Source organism: Carcharhinus amblyrhynchos, chromosome 30 (assembly GCF_965287045.1).
Source record: "Carcharhinus amblyrhynchos chromosome 30, sCarAmb.v2.hapA, whole genome shotgun sequence".
Lineage (NCBI taxonomy): Eukaryota > Metazoa > Chordata > Chondrichthyes > Carcharhiniformes > Carcharhinidae > Carcharhinus > Carcharhinus amblyrhynchos.
The window spans coordinates 8,284,532-8,300,585 of record NC_137353.1 but is presented as its reverse complement, the minus strand read 5'-3'; the positions used below and the strand labels follow the sequence as shown (position 1 = coordinate 8,300,585).

The window sequence follows — 16,054 nt, the reverse complement described above, 5'->3', positions numbered from 1 at the left end:
CCTTGAATTTTTCCAAATGCCCTGTAATTATGTCTTTAATAATTGTTTATAATATTTTCCCTATGGCAGAAGTTAAACCAACTGGACTGTAGTCTCCTGCTTTCTGTCTCCCTTTTTGAACAAAGATGTTACATTTGCTGCTTTTCAATCTAATGGAACCTTCACCACAGCTAGGTAATTTTGAAAAATTAACAACAATGCATCAACTGTCTCACCAACCACTTCTTTTAAGACCCTAGGATGACATCATCAGGACCTGGTGACTTGTCAGCCGCAACTCGAACACTTTGCTCAGTACCACTTCCCTGATGATTGTAATTTCCTCCCCAAGTTCCTCCCTCCTCTCCATTTCCTGATTTATAGCTATTTGTATCCTCTACAGTGAAAACTGATGGAATATATTGATTCAATTTATCTGTTGCCTCCTCATTTTCCATAATTAATTCCCCAGGCTCATCTCCCATAGGACTAAGGTTCACGTTATCAAGTCTTCTTTTTTAAGTATCTATAGAAAGTCTTTTTCCTGCCATAAGTACAGACATTGGGAAGGCAACTTATGAGAAGTGGAAAAGAAAGAACTTACACATTGGAAGAATATGGCAAAGAACTAGAGGGGAAATGAGGAAAATAGTTTTTATGCAGAAGGTGGTGAGTGTCTGGAATTTGTTGCCTGATTTGGTTGGAGGCAGAGACTCTAAACTCGCTTTAAAAAGTACCCGGATCTGGACCTTAAGTGCTGTAAGTTGCAGGATTATGGGCCATGTACAGGAAGATGGGATTAGAAGGGGCACCTGGATGTCTTTGGGTCATGATATGGACCTGGTATGAGTTTTTTTTTACTATCTTTGGGTTAGCAGGGACAACATGGGCTGAATGGCCCTCTTCTGTTTTATATCATTTCTATTGCCTTTCATGACCTCAAGGCATCACAAATACTTCACAGCATTAAGCAAATTATTTTCTGAATTCTGGTAACTTTTGTAATGTAGGAATCCAAAACACCAGCCCACATTGAAGCAATTATTATGGATAAAAGCAAATTACTGCAAATGCTGGAATCTGAAACCAAGAGAAAAACAGCTGGAAAATCTCAGCAGGTTTGGCAACATCTGTAAGAAGAGAAAAGACCATCTGGACTTGAAACATCAGCTCATTTTTCTCCTTACAGATGCTGCCAGAACTGCTGAGATTTTCCAGCCTTTTCTCTTTTGGTTTGAGGTGACTACCCTTGGTCTTACTTTAGGATGGACGGTTTTGGTGAGCAGTTATTTGTTTGTACTGCAGATAAATCAACTGTTTCAAGGGCTCCTCATCGGTCACCTGGATCTCTGGCAGGTAGGAAATCTAAATGAAAAGGCTAACAAAGCATCGGGCCATTCTGCCGTTGAAACTTATTCAGTTGCTTTTTATTTTCAGTGCAAATATATTTATTCACCAATACTTACTAAACTCTATGAGTGCAGGAAGGTTTCTTACGGAAACATATTTGTTATAATTGAAAGTTTCCAAGTATTGGCTGAAGCATCTTAATCACAAATAATCTCTTGTGCCCTGTGCAAGTTTCATCATTTTTTAAAAAAGGAAGGTAGTAACTTAATCAAATTTATTTTTGTTGTCCCCTTTTGTTACAACTAATATATCGCATTTACAAAGAGCAAGGAAACCACAATTTCTGGAAAGTTTTCCAGTTTTTTTCTCCCTTATAAAAAAAAGGAAGGTCAAAGTTAAAATTAAGCAAATGGTTCATCTAAATTCACAGTTGCTCAGTTGAAATGCACATAGGTACATTTGCAAATACCCTGCACATAGTTTTAAGTAACAAAACTGCCCACTTCGGTGGAAGTCCAGACTGTATAGCGGAAAGAGGAAGGGAAGGAAATACTTGCATTAATATAGTATTTTTCCCAACCATCAGAAGTCTCATACTGCTTTACAGTACATCTTGATGTGTAGTCAATGCTGTAAAGTAGAAAATGTGACAGCTATGTGCCAATGGCTAGACAATCAGTTTGAGAGATGTTGATTGAGGGATAGCAGACATATGATCATCACAGATCATCTGGGACTTGAGAAATTCCTTCACCTAAAGGTCTGTGAATCTTTGGAATCCTTCACCCCAGAGGGTTGCGGGTACTCCTTTGTTGAATACATTTAAGGCCAAGAAGGGCAGATTTTTAGTCTCCCAGGAAATTAAGGGATATGGGAGCAGGCAGACAAGTGCAGCTGAAGCCAAAGATCAGTCACGATATACTGAATGGCAGAATAGGCTCGACAGGTTATATGGTCCACTCCTGCTCTTATTTCTTACATCTGATATACGGATACACGTATTTATTGGTAGACATGTAAATCAACATAATAGACAGACTGACAAACAATAATATATCTACAGACCTGTAATTTAATTAAGACAGATTGACCTGGGGTATTGGAAATGTTTGAAAAATGTTACTAGTATTGAACTAATACTTAGAACTACGGTAAAGATAATTGACTCACGGTGGCACAGTGGTTAGCACTGCTGCCTCTCAATGCTGGGGACCTGGGTTCAATTCTGGCCTCAGATGACTGTGTGGAGTTTGCATGTTCTCCCAGTGTCTGTGTGGGTTTCCTCCCACAGTCCAAAGAATTGCAGGTTAATTGGGGGTAAATTTGCCGCTTAGTGTTAAGGGGGTTAGTAGGGTAAATGTGTGGGGTTACAGGGATAGGGCTTGCTTGGGATTGTTGTCAGTACAGGCTTGATAGGCTGAATGGCCTTCTTCTGTACTGTTGGGGTTTTAGTTTGACTATTGACAAAGACATTCAATGATTTTCAATTTAGCAGGGCGTAGACAAAAGGCCAGGCAGACTGGTGATAAGAAATACAAAGAATCAGTGCTAAAGCTTAGATTCCAGCTGAAACTAAGGGATGGAACTGCTTGGCTTTAGATTCTAAATAACAAAAGCTGAGATAAATATCCCCCATTCTCTATGTGGTTTCTCCAAGACAGAATGAGGTCCAATTGTGACACCTGTATGACATTTGCCTTGATCAGTTTGGATTTTCTGGCCAGCAAATGACCTGTCTTGCCCATGCTTGTAGCTAAATTATCAAGATTCAGATTTTTGCCCTGGATCCATGATGCAAGTTCACATTTCATATTAGCCTGTACAGCTTGGCAATTTTCACTGATTAATGAGACTGTGAAATAACACACTGATTTTTTAATGGCGTACTGAGACACTTACCTAAGTGTTGAATGTGCCTTCTCGAGATTTCCTCCCACGCTCTGCAACCGTGCGGCCTGAGCTAAGCAATTCCTGTAAAGTGGGAGTCGAGAAGGTGCAACTCTCAACACAAAGGCAAGTGCCTTCTGCTGCAGTTATAAAAATTCAATAATCATCCCAATTTTATTAAAAACAAAGTACCTCCAAACAACAGAATGCTGCAGCTGAAGTTTTTTTTAATATGAAAAATTGGCATTTAAGTGCTAGAATTCAAGGATAAATGGTGGTCAACGTGTGTTACCAAGGGAACTAAACACTAAGTTTTAACACCAAGTAGCTCATCCCAGTTTACAGACAGCATTTTCTGAAATTAGGAAACTTATTAATCATTGATAATTTACCATCCTAATATATCAGCACTTCACACACCTACACTTTTTTGAAAGGCATAATTGCCAACATAACCGTTTCAGAATTTTCAAAATTTCCCTTCAAGTGACATCTTCAGCACAGGTTGCCTACGGTGCTTTATTATAGTATAAAAGCAAATTACCGCGGATGCTGGAATCCGAAACCAAAAGAGAAAATGCTGGAAAATCTCAGCAGGTCTGGTAGCATTTGTAAGGAGAGAAAAGAGCTGACGTTTTGAGTCCAGGTGACCCTTTCTCAAAGCTAAGCTTTGAAGATCTTCTACTTGTTCTTGAATGCACGTAACCTTGATTAATGTTGATTCATAGCTACTTACATAATTTTAATTCCTTCTAGAGAGAAAATGCTGGAAAATCTCAGCAAAGCTTTGACAAAGGGTTGTCTGGACTTGAAACATCAGCTCTTTTTTCTCCTTACAGGTGCTGCCAGACTTGCTGAGATTTTCCAGCATTTTCTCTTTTGGTTTCAGATTCCAGCATCCGCAGTAATTTGCTTTTACTTTAATTCCTTCTTGTTACTCATGATTTGATAAAACATACAAGTAATTTGCTACTCAAAAGTGCACTGACACACAATTGCTGACGGAATACTTTTCAACCTTATTCCAACGACTTGTATATTACATCTGATATCACAGTGACAATATTTCTTTTAACAATCTTTGTTGATAGAGGAGACTACATTAATAATTCTTTGCATTTGTACAGCTCATGTTTTGATACATTAACATTAGAAATGTAAATAGTCATAATGCAGTAGACCCTTGTAGAACATCAGGATAAAGCTTCTGCTTCTTTACAGCGTATTATCTGGGCAGAATTGGTTGAACCAGTACAAAATGTCAGGGAATCTCAGAATCCCTATAGTGCAGGTGCAAGCCATTCGGCCCATCAAGTCTGCACTGACTCTCCGCAATAGAGCATCTTTCCCAGTTCCAACCCTCCCGTATTTACCGTACTAACCTCCATTACCTACACATTTTGGGATACTAAGGGGCAATTTAGCATGGACAATCCACCTAACTTGCACATCTTTTGTCTTTGGACTGTGGGAGGAAACCAGGGCACCTGGAGGAAACCCACGCAGACAAGAGCATGCAAACTCCACACAGTCACCCAAGGCCGGAAATGAAGCTGGGTCCCTGGCATCGTGAGACAGCTGTGCTAATCACAGTGCATGGTGAGTGAGTTACAGTCTCAGGTCTTCCACACCTGGATCAGGCCCTGCCCACAAGACTAGCCACATTCCCAGATCAATACTACAAGATTCTGACAACTGAGTTGATTTAAGGAATGATCTTCAAATTCACTAATTTTCTTAGGGCGCTGGTAGGCAGGCTTTGAAATCTTTTCATGTCAAAAAAATACTTAATTTACTAAGAAGTTGACTCAATGGAAGTAGTAATTAGTCCATAATGGTTTCATAAAACACCTTTCAGTGATTTGAAATCACATTGCTCACAGATGGAGGGTCAGATTAAAATGACTGTTTTTGGTGATTAAACCCATTTCCGACAGCATTAATAAACGTGAATCAGATTGCACTCTTAAATATATCAGTGAATATGTTTGGAAGGAAAAAAAGTTGCATTTTATTGCACTGCACGATTCCACTGGTTCATAGATGATTTTACATTTGTGATAATGCAAATCAAGTGCAAAATCAATCACAACTTGGCCACAGTTTCCCAATTGTATCAGAAGCTGAAACTCTACCCCTATTTAAGATTCACACCATCATAAAGCAAGTGCCCCACGTGTGTTCTTCATTAGCAAGGTAGCTATAAAATCGTTGCACTGAAGTTGTGATATCAGAAGCTCGCTAGTTGTATTCATTCACCGTCACTGTATCATACCTCTACATATTTTAGCACACAGATAAATACGTGAGCAAGGCGACAAAAGGCTAACAACCTTTTTGGTTGCTAATGATCAAAATCCAATCAACTCACCTTGATGTAATGGATCTTGCTGATGTAGGTGTAAGTGTGAATGTATGTGTGAATGCTGGTGGTGATGTGGCGTCACATTGAACATCTGTAGTCTTGTAAGTGGGTCATTTGCGAGTGATGCCATGCGTTCGGCGTGTATTCGGTCTGCTGCCAGTCTATCAGCGTAAGACATTTCAGGCCGCAGCTGGGGGCCTGCAAGTGCAAGTCTTTCCCTTTCTAGTGGATTCAGTCCATGGTGGAAAGGAGGGAATGGGTGAGCTCCGGCTGCTGGCTGGATTGTTAATGCACCGTGCCTTGCAAACGGATCCATAGGATTAGCAGCCGGGTGCAGACCGTCCAGTTCAGGTGGCTTAACCTCAAAGCCTGGCTTCATCCTCTCACGGAACTCCCTTTCACGTATCTCTCTTTCCCTAATCTCTCTTTCACGTAACTCTCGCTCTCTCATTGCGGGGTCGGCACTGTAGAGGCTCGGCATGTGATAAGCCAAGATTGGATCGGAGGCATTTAATGGAACAAAGAATGGATGGTTGCGGTTTGTTGGAGACATGACATGTGGTCTTGCATATTCACTGAGAGTTCGTAGTGCTGGAGTATCTGGTCCAATGTAGGGAGGAACTGCTGCAATGGTGGTTGGTGGGGGCTCAAATGAAGGCCGTAAATGAGCTGGCCCAACAAGCTGAGATTCTGCCATGCGTCCCTCATGGGAGGAGCTAGATGCTTTCTGTTAAAGGAAAGGGAACAAGTTACAATGTGGAGAAAAGTAAAATAAATCCTTTTTTTAGGGCACCAACTGCCATGTTTTGTTAAGTTATTATTTACGAACACAGTGAAGGGTTTGGGGTCATTAAAGTAACTTTTTATTGCGTAACTGAAAAGTGTGAGAGAGACAAGTGGGTGGAGTGGCATGGTGCATACAGTACGGAGGTGAGAGGCAGGCTTGTGAGGTCTGGTCGAGGGGATTGGGAGAGTGGTGCAGCGGGAGGGTGAAAGATAGGGCAGCGGGAGGGTTGGAAACTGGAGACAGTGGAAGAACAGAAACGCCGGGGAAAGGGAGCATTAGGGGACGGCAGAGCTTTCAAAATTGGAGGCTCAGGGGTGGGAAAATATGGCTGGTGTCGAGTTGGGGGCAGACATGGTCAGCTGTACAGTTTTGCAGCAGTTAAGAACATAAGAACTAGGAGCAGGAGTAGGCCATCTGGCCCCTCGAGCCTGCTCCACCATTTAATAAGATCGTCGCTGATCTTTACGTGGACTCATCTCCACTTACCCGCCCGCTCACCATAACCCTTAATTCCTTTACTGTTCAAAAATTTATCTATCCTTGCCTTAAAATCATTCAATGAGGTAGCCTCAACTGCTTCACTGGGCAGGGAATTCCATGGACTTACAACCCTTTGCGTGAAGAAGTTCCTCCTCAGCTCAGTCCTAAATCTGCTTCCCCTTATTTTGCAGCTGTGCCCCCTAGTTCTAGTTTCAAATACCAGTGGAAACAACTTCCCTGCTTCTTTCTTATCCATTCCCTTCATAATTTTATGTGTTTCTAAAAGATCTCCCCTCATTCTTCTGAATTCCAATGAGTACAGCCCCAGTCTACTCAGTCTCTCCTCATAAGCCAACCCTCTCAATTCCGGAATCAACCAAGTGAATCTCCTCTGCACCCCCTCCAGTGCCAGTACATCCTTTTTCAAGTAAGGAGACCAAAACTGTATACAGTACTCCAGGTGTGGCCTCAAAAGCACCTTCGACAGCAATGAAAGACAAAATTCCATTTGTCTTCTTGATTATTTGCTGCATCTGCAAACCAACTCCTTGAGATTCCTGCACAAGGACACCCAGGTCCCTCTGCACAGCAGCATGCTGCAATTTTTTTTTACCATTTAACTAATAGTGCATTCTGCTGTTATTCCTACCAAAATGGGTAACCTCACATATACCAACATTGTACTCAATTTGCCAGATCCTCACCCACTCAGACTATCTATATCCCTTTGCGGACTTTCAGTGTCCTCTGCACACCTTGCTCTTCCACCCATCTTAGTGTCATCTGCGAATTTAGACACACTGCACCTAGTCCCCAACTCCAAATCATCTATGTAAATCATAAACAATCGTGGTCCCAACACTGATCCCTGAAGCACATCACTAATCACCAACCAGAAAAACACCTGTTTACCCCCACTCTTTGCTTTCTGTTGGTTAACCAATCCTCTATCCATGCTAATACATCGCTCGTAACACTGAGCACCTTTATCTTATGTAGCAGTTGTTGGTGTAGCAGCTTGACAAATGCCTTTTGGAAATCCAGAAACACCACATCCACAGGTTCCCCATTGTCCACTGCACATGTTAAGACCTGTTTCTTTCCAATCTATTATTTTCTGACTACCTGTCCAGCTTAGAGTTGGAACCTTCCAAATTTAAGTCAGTCAGAGGTTTTTATGAAGAGCTCTGGGAAGCAACAGAATTCCCCATTAAAGAATCAGAGATTTACAGCATGGAAACAGGCCCTTTGGCCCAACTTGCCCTTGCCTCCCAGTTTTTAACCACTAAGCCAGTTTCAATTGTCTGCATTTGGCCTAAATCCCACTATACCCAAGTCACCCATGTAACTGTTTAAATGCTTTTTAAAATTGTATCCACCCCTACTACTACCTTTGGCAGCTCATTCCAGACAATCACCATCCTGTGTGTGAAAAAATTGCCCCCGGACCCTTTTGTATCTCTCCCCTCTCACTTCAAACCCATGCCCTCTAGTTTTGGACTCCCCTATTTTTGGGAAAAGATGCTGACTATCTACCGCCAGAAGATTACCCCTAAGTCTCCGACATTCCAGGAAAGAAGTCCCAGTCTTTGTAGCCTCTCCTTCTAACATCAAACCATCAAGTCCCGATAGCATCCTAGTAAATATTTTCTGCTCTCTTTCTAGTTTAATTCTACAGTAGGGTGACCAAAATTGTACGCAGTATTCCAAGTGTGGCCTCGCCAATGTGTTGTAAAACTTCAACAAGGTGTCCCAACTCCTGCATTCAATGTTCTGACCAATGAAACTAAGCATGCCGAATGCCTCCTTCACTATCCTGTCCCCCTGCGACTCCACTTTCAAGGAGCTAGGAACCTGTACCCCTAGGTCTCTCTGTTCTACAACTCTCCCCAACGCCCCATTATTAACTGAGTAAGTCCTGCCTTGGTTCGATCGACCAAATTGCATCACCTCGCATTTATCTAAATTAAACTCATCTGCCATTCATCAGTCCACTGGCCCAATTGATCAAGATCCCACTGCAATCCTAGATAAGCTTCTTCACTGTTCACTGTGTCACTGATTTTGGTGTCATCTGCAAATGTTCTAAACATGTCTCCTAAATTCTTATCCAAATCATTGACATAAATGACAAGTAACAGTAGACCCAGTACCGATCCCTGAGCCATGCTGCTGGTCAAGGGCTCCAGCTTGGTAAACAACCCTCCACAACCACGCTTTATCTTCTGTCATCAAGCCAATTTTGTATCTAATTGGCTACCTCACCCTGGCTCCATGAGATTTAACGTTATGCAACAATGTACCCCTGCGGTACCTTGTCAAAGGCCTTGCTAAAGTCCTGTAGAGGACCTGTAATTTCCTCCCTAGCATCCCACAATGTCCTGGGGTACACTTCATCAGGTCCCAGGTGTTTATCCAGAAACAGGAAGATCTGGGTCGATGGGTTTTAACAAAGAAAATTAAAGCATAGGAACAGTCCCTTCGGCTCTCCAAGCCTCTACAACCAAGAGGGTTTTTTGCTATGTTAACCTATTAACTCCCTTTCTTGTCTCTTTTTAATTATATTTGCCTTTTATTCATAGCGGGATTTAACATGCATGGTTTTACAACATGAATCACTTTTGATTAATTGCCAACATTTGACTTATTTCGGATGAAATAGTATCAGAGAGTCATAGATGATATTCTTCAATATTTCTACATCGCTGGAAGCTTCCTGGATGCCAACTGTGCATACAATCAATGTAGAGTTTTGGGTTATATCCGAGATGTTTTACATTACTTCTTTGAAATGAGCAGAACTGTACTGGAATAGGATTATTGCATCTAATCTTTTCCAGCCTGTTTCTTTATTAGTAAGTGGGTCAGCTTATATAATGCAACTACATGTCATTTCCTGGCTTGTGTGTTGGCAAAATAAGCTAGTGCAACATAAAACAGATGTCCAGGTAGCCAGTGGGAGAAATTAGCTGTTTAAGTTTCTGCCCCTCTTGTTTTGAGAAATGATTTTTCTCACTTTCCATTAGATCCGCCTGCTAACCATTTCCCAGATAAATGAGCAAGGCAGGCCATCTCTGCCTTTGCCAGGGTGGTTTTGGTAGATATTGCATGGCCAATGCCCAGGGTGAATCACTCCCCACAGTTCCTTCCTCTCCTGGGAATTGCCTGCAGCTTCTGAAAATTTATTAAACATCTGACAATTGTAACAATGCTGCACAATAATATCAGTGATGGTACACACAGTGTGTGTAGCCCAGAAAAAGACCATTTGGCCCATGTGGTCTACGTGAATGTTCATGCTCCACACCAACCCAATCCTTTCAACATGACCGTTGACTCTTCTCTCCCTCATGCATTTTTCTAGCTTTTCCTTGAATGTATTAATACGATTCACCACTCCAACTCCCTGGGGCAGCGAGTTTATATTCTATTCACTCGCTGGGTAAAGCCGTTTCTTCTGAATTTCCAAAGGGATTTATTAGTGACTTTCTTACATTTATGGCCCCTAGTCAGGAACAATTAAGCTGTTCCGATGAGGAACCACCTACCGCAGCTCTCTCAGCCTCCCTCTCTCGTTCACGTTCTCGTTCCCTCTCCTTCTCTTTCTCCTTTTCTTTCTCCTTCTCCTCTCTGGCCTTTTGCTCAGCCTCACGCCTGGCCTTTTCTATTACTTCTTCCCTCTTCTTGGCTAATTTTGAACCTTGCAGTGGTACAAAGTACAAGTCTGTTCGAGCACAGGAATTGTAGCCACGATCCAAATGTTTGATGAACCTAAGATGAAACACAAATGATTAGCAGCGAAATGGAAACGTCACCAAAACAAAACTGTAAATTTCTCCATCATAGAATCCCTACTGTGCAGAAGAGGCTTACTGAGTCTGCACCAACTCTCTGACAGCATCTTACTCAAGCCCTCTCCCCATCCTATCCCTGTAACCCCACACATTTACTGTGGCTAATCCATCTAACTTACACATCTTGGTACGCTAAGGGGCAATTCAGCATGGCCAATCCACCTAACCTGCACATCTTTGGACTGTGGGAGGAAACTGGAGCACCTGGAGGAAACCCATGCAGACACAAAGAGAATGTACAAACTACATTCAGACAGTCACCCAAGACTGGAACTGAATTCGGTCCTTGGAGCTGCAGTACCAATCACTGCGCTGCCCCGATTATTACTTATTCTATTCTGCAGGATGTAGCAAGTAGCTTTCAAGAAGAGAAATCTTTTGCACAAATAATTACAGCACTCACAATAAAAAAGAGAAATTGGAGGAAAAAAATGCATTAATCTTCTAAAGCTACCAGAATTACAGAATACAAAAAAAGATACCTGGCTGACTGACTGGCGTGGCTTGGTGCGCTAACAATTGTCGGTTCTGGAGATGGACTCCTGTTTGGAGATGGTGGTGGACTGTCTGGTTCCTCTGGCTCATCCTGGATTTCCTCTTTAATTTGAATGTTGGTCATTGGGGCAGGAGCAGTGTTTGTAATGCTTCCAGCAGAGCACATTGATGTAACAATGGAAGCAGTAGGCTGAATGGTAGAGATGGGTGCAACACTGGACGTGGCAGAGGCTGATGAAGACGCAACGGCTGGACCCCCTGATGGGATGAAAGAATGCTGGGCATACGGTGGCTGTGAAGGAACTTGGTGAGATACTGCTTGAGGATGAGATGCAGTTGCCGGCAGACTCTGAGCCTGGGTTAATACTGGGGGTTGAGCAGGTGGAGGCTGAATCTGTTGAGTTTGAGGCATTAATTGTAACGGAGGTGGATGAACAGAGGGAGTATGATGGGTGGACAAGGAGCTCAATGGCTTTAAAGCTGGAGGAGGCGGTAAGTTTGAAGGCATTTGTGGAAACGGAGGTGGTCCAGCAAGGTGGGTTGGTGGTTTGTGTGACTGTGGGTTAGAAACAGGAGTAATTGGTGTTGTGGGTGGTGGCTTAATATGAGGCATAGTCACTGGAGCAGGTGGCAAAGGCTGTTCCCTTGGAGGCTGCGACTGTGGCTGTGCTTGAGGTGGTGGTGGAGGCTGTGCTTGCACTTGTGTAGGAGTGTGTTGCTGTGGGTGTGTCGCAGTTGGAGGCTGGGCAGACGCCTGCTGTATCTGAGGCTGCGGAGGCTGGGGATTGAGGGAGAAAGGCGGACCTTGCAGCTGATGCTGTATGTGTGGCTGTGCTTGCAAAGAGTGAGGCAATGGTTGGACCTGAGCATGAAGAAGCTGAGGCTGCGTCTGGGAAAGAGGTTGTGACTGAGGTTGTAGCTGTTGTGGAATCGGAGGGTGTGGCGATGTTAGTCTCTGGGGGTGAAGCTGCGGTGCAGGCTGCATCAGTGAATGAGGCGGTGTCTGACTCCGTGGCTGTGGCACAGGGGACAACTGTTGAGAAACTGATACAGCACAGGAAGACACCGGAGGGGGCATCTGCGATGGCTCCAGTGGTACGAGTGGCAAAGAGGCACATGAGCTCTGATGTACTGGAGGCTGAGACTGTAATACTTGTTGCTGTGCGGAGGAATCAGAATCACTCTCATTGTCCCTTGGGCTTGGTATACTTGGTGATGTGCTGCGATTGTCCTGATCAATATCCTTTGGATCACTGCTTCCTTCATCATTAACACTGCGGCTGTCAGAGCTCTCGCCTTCGGATGGTGAATTTGGCCTACTGATGTCCTGTTTAGGAATAAAAATACAGACAATGAGTTACTGAATAATATTTACTGAACCTAACTAAATGGTAACTGCTTCATGATCATAACGTTTAAGCATCATTTGGGCTTTTATTGGATATGCAGAACCTGAAAATGATCACTTAAGATAGCAATTTCAAATGTTAACTAAGCGGTGCTTAGTGAAGCTGTTTAATTAGACAACACCATTGCTATTCCCCACCAGCACACCCCACCAGGAAGGCAAAGCTAACTGTCCATTTTATAGGGGCAAATATTCTATCAGATTTGACCTAATAAGTGCACAAGTCCCATTTTCTTGACCACAGATCAATGGACAGCATGGACGAAACAGCAAAGAGAAAGTTCAAAAATGGGAATAAACTGCAAACCAACTTAACCACATATTTATTTTCTTAAAATAAATACTTATGACTCTATTTCTGGCCACAGATGCTTCCTGACCTGCTGAGTATTTCCACCATTTTTGCGCAGATTTTCAGAATCTGCAATATTTTGCTTTTTTGTGTTAATGGTGCAATTTTGCTCTGCTGAACGCGCAGTTGATTTCATCGTCCTGGGGGCTGTGAATTCATGGAAAGATAAATGAAAACGTCTCGGCTTGAACTCTGGGCGGCACAGTGGCACAGCAGTTAGCACTGCTGCCTCACAGTGCCAGTGACCCTGGTTCAATTCCCTGCTTGGGTCACTGTCTGTTTGGAGTTTGCACATTCTATGTAGGATTCCTCCGCCGCTTCGGTTTTCTCCCACATTCCAAAGATGTGCAGATGCATTGACCATGTTAAATTCTTCCTCAGTGCACCTGGAGAGGTGTCGGAATGTCGAGACTAGGAGATTTTCACAGTAACTTCATTGCAGTGTTAATGCAAGTCTACTTGTGACTAATTAATAACTTTCAAACTTTAAAAATCTCTGATCTCGCCCACGGCTGGGATTCTCTGGTTTAGCTGAAGTGAATGGAGTTTTGGCTGAGCACCAAATTCTCCATTCTCGCTGACTGCGGAGTGAACGGATCATCAGTATGTTATCATACCCTTCCTTGACAAAGGTGGAAACAATGCTTTTTCCCATTAAAGTATCGTTTTCCAAGAATGCAAAATAAGAAAATCACAGAAACCTGAAATAGGTTAGCTAATTTTAAAAGTAAACTATTTATGTGAGATAATCGTGACACTCTAAAATATGACAAATGGCAGTAAAAACAGATTCCAGCCATTTGATAGCCCAATTAACAGTTGTTGCTTCTATACCAGGATAGTTCGAAGGAAACGATTTTGAAATTGTGTTCCAGACTAAAAACATCTCTATTTTCACCATCAATGACTTACAAGCATTCTGCGTACAATATATCACCTAGATTATGAGCAAACAACAAATAGATTTGCAAGCAGGAAACTGATTAGATTTGCATATAGATATTAACATTTAAAAAAAATTTCAATGCAGGTTAAAATTTCAATCTGGGAGCTTACATTCAAAAGATGGAACTGCCTTTTCATCAACATAATGTAACAGCCACACTTTAATCAACTTGTCACTGTAACTAAAAAATCATAGCTTACACACAGCAAGTCTAATTAACCCAGCTTTAGTTTACAAAACCCATGTTTCAATGCAAATATGAAGCAGATGGTGGTCTTTTTCTTTCCATTGAACAATTTTGAAGCATTGCCATATACCACATTTTTATACTGCTGAATCACGCTTTATTTTAGCCAGCAATCGACGGTTTCCAACCTCCGCTTACACAAGGTTCTAAATTGAAATTGTATTTTCTTTTCCACTAAAATATCCATTGAATACATCATTTAAAATCTGAAACAGTTAGCTTGGAAAAATTTAAAGTTGCATTTATGATCGTGTTTAGGTTGAATGTGACAAATAAAGGGGGGGAGAAAGACAGTTCAATTTTAGAAGGTATTTTACTTTTTAGAATATCTCTGCATTTCAGTCACATATACTTTTAAAACAATATCTGCTTGAGACGGTCAAGGTTTTCCTGACACGTTCAACGTCTCAAATCTCCCCACAGCTTTTTTTCTGCTAGCTGGGAATGGAAGTACAGTTCATGCTTGAGGTGCCATTACAGAATCCATTATGAGACAGACTGACAATATCTGCTAACCCTAATGGCAGACTCCAGCATAACTTCACTGTTGATGTGATTTCGTTCCATTCTCTCAAACCCATTCACTTCATTAGAAATTGCACGTTGTTGCAGCTTTGCCCCACATTTCGTAGATATTTTAGAAAAAAACACAAACATTAATTCCAGAATTTAAAACCAAGTGCATCACTGTCATAATGAGCCAACTATGTATACTGACTGCCCTACATTTCATTCAATAGCAACATTGCAATGTTGTTGGAGCAATTATAGCACAAATTACATCTTCCAACAAACAAAATGCAAATGATTACAATGGTGCACATATTGCTGAACATTTACAATATTATTACTATGTGAATGTCAGCATCCTGTCATTTCTCCATGCGTAATGAATCTAATAAATCAATTCAATTTTGTCTATATAAACACCCATTCAGGTCCCAATTGCTGAGGAGAGTGGAAATCGGATTAAATGGTCTGCACCATGCAATTTGTCCAAAATGTTAAAACAAAAGGGAAAATGCTGGAAAATCTCAGCTGGTCTGGCAGCATCTGTAAGGATCCATTGACTCTGTCCACACCTCCTGCTGCCTCAGCAAAGCAGTCAGCATAATTAAGGACCCCACGCACCCTGAACATTCTCTCCTCCACCTTCTTCCCTTGGAAAGCGATGCAAAAGTCTGAGGTCACCTACCAACGATTCAAGAACAGCTTCTTCCCTGCTGCTGTCAGACTTTTGAATGGACCTACCTCACATTAAGTTGATCTTTCTCTGCACGCTAGCTATGATTGTAACACTACATTTTGCATTCTCTCATTTCCTTCTCTATGAACAGGATGCTTTGTCTGTATAGCACACAAGAAACAATGCTTTTCACTGAATACTAATACATGTGACACTAATAAGTCAAATCAAATCATAGAACTGACGTTTTGAGTCCAGATGACCCATTGTCAAAGCTCTGGACTGATGTTTCAAGCTTTGACAAATGGTCATGAGGACTGAAACGTTAGCTCTTTTCTCTCCTGACAGATTCTGCCAGGCCTGCTGAGATTTTCCAGCATCTTCCCTTTAGGTTACAGATTCCAGTTTCCGCAGTAATTTGCTTTTGTCCAAAGTGTTATACTCCCTTAAAGTATCCTCTTGAGTGTTTGAAAAACAGCGAACATCACCATTCCTGAGTTCTGTAGGTTGGGACTAATGCTGGGTTCAAATTAATAACGTAATAATGGCTGAACCTTACAAAAACACACGGCCACAAAGAACCAATAAGAAGACCTCTCAGATTCCTGCAGATTGTTGGCAAATAAATGACAATGTGTTGTTTGTAAATGTGGCAAATGTTATTCGTAATTAGACTGCACATTTTGTCCAGATCACTCACACCCTGCGGCAGCCCCAG

The 16,054-nt window shown here is 42.0% G+C and overlaps 1 protein-coding gene across 7 annotated transcripts in view; it reads right to left on the bottom strand.

Moving 5' to 3' along the window:
- Positions 1-16,054, bottom strand: part of rerea (arginine-glutamic acid dipeptide (RE) repeats a) — a 529,737-nt gene that overhangs the window by 14,689 nt on the left and 498,994 nt on the right. For all 7 annotated transcript variants that reach the window (XM_080215241.1, XM_080215245.1, XM_080215246.1 and 4 more), the window contains 3 exons: positions 11,185-12,524; positions 10,397-10,619; positions 5,588-6,308 (listed from right to left, as the gene is read on the bottom strand). In XM_080215241.1, coding sequence (XP_080071367.1) covers positions 5,588-6,308; positions 10,397-10,619; positions 11,185-12,524 — 2,284 coding nt within the window. The remainder of the gene's footprint in view (positions 1-5,587; positions 6,309-10,396; positions 10,620-11,184; positions 12,525-16,054) is intronic.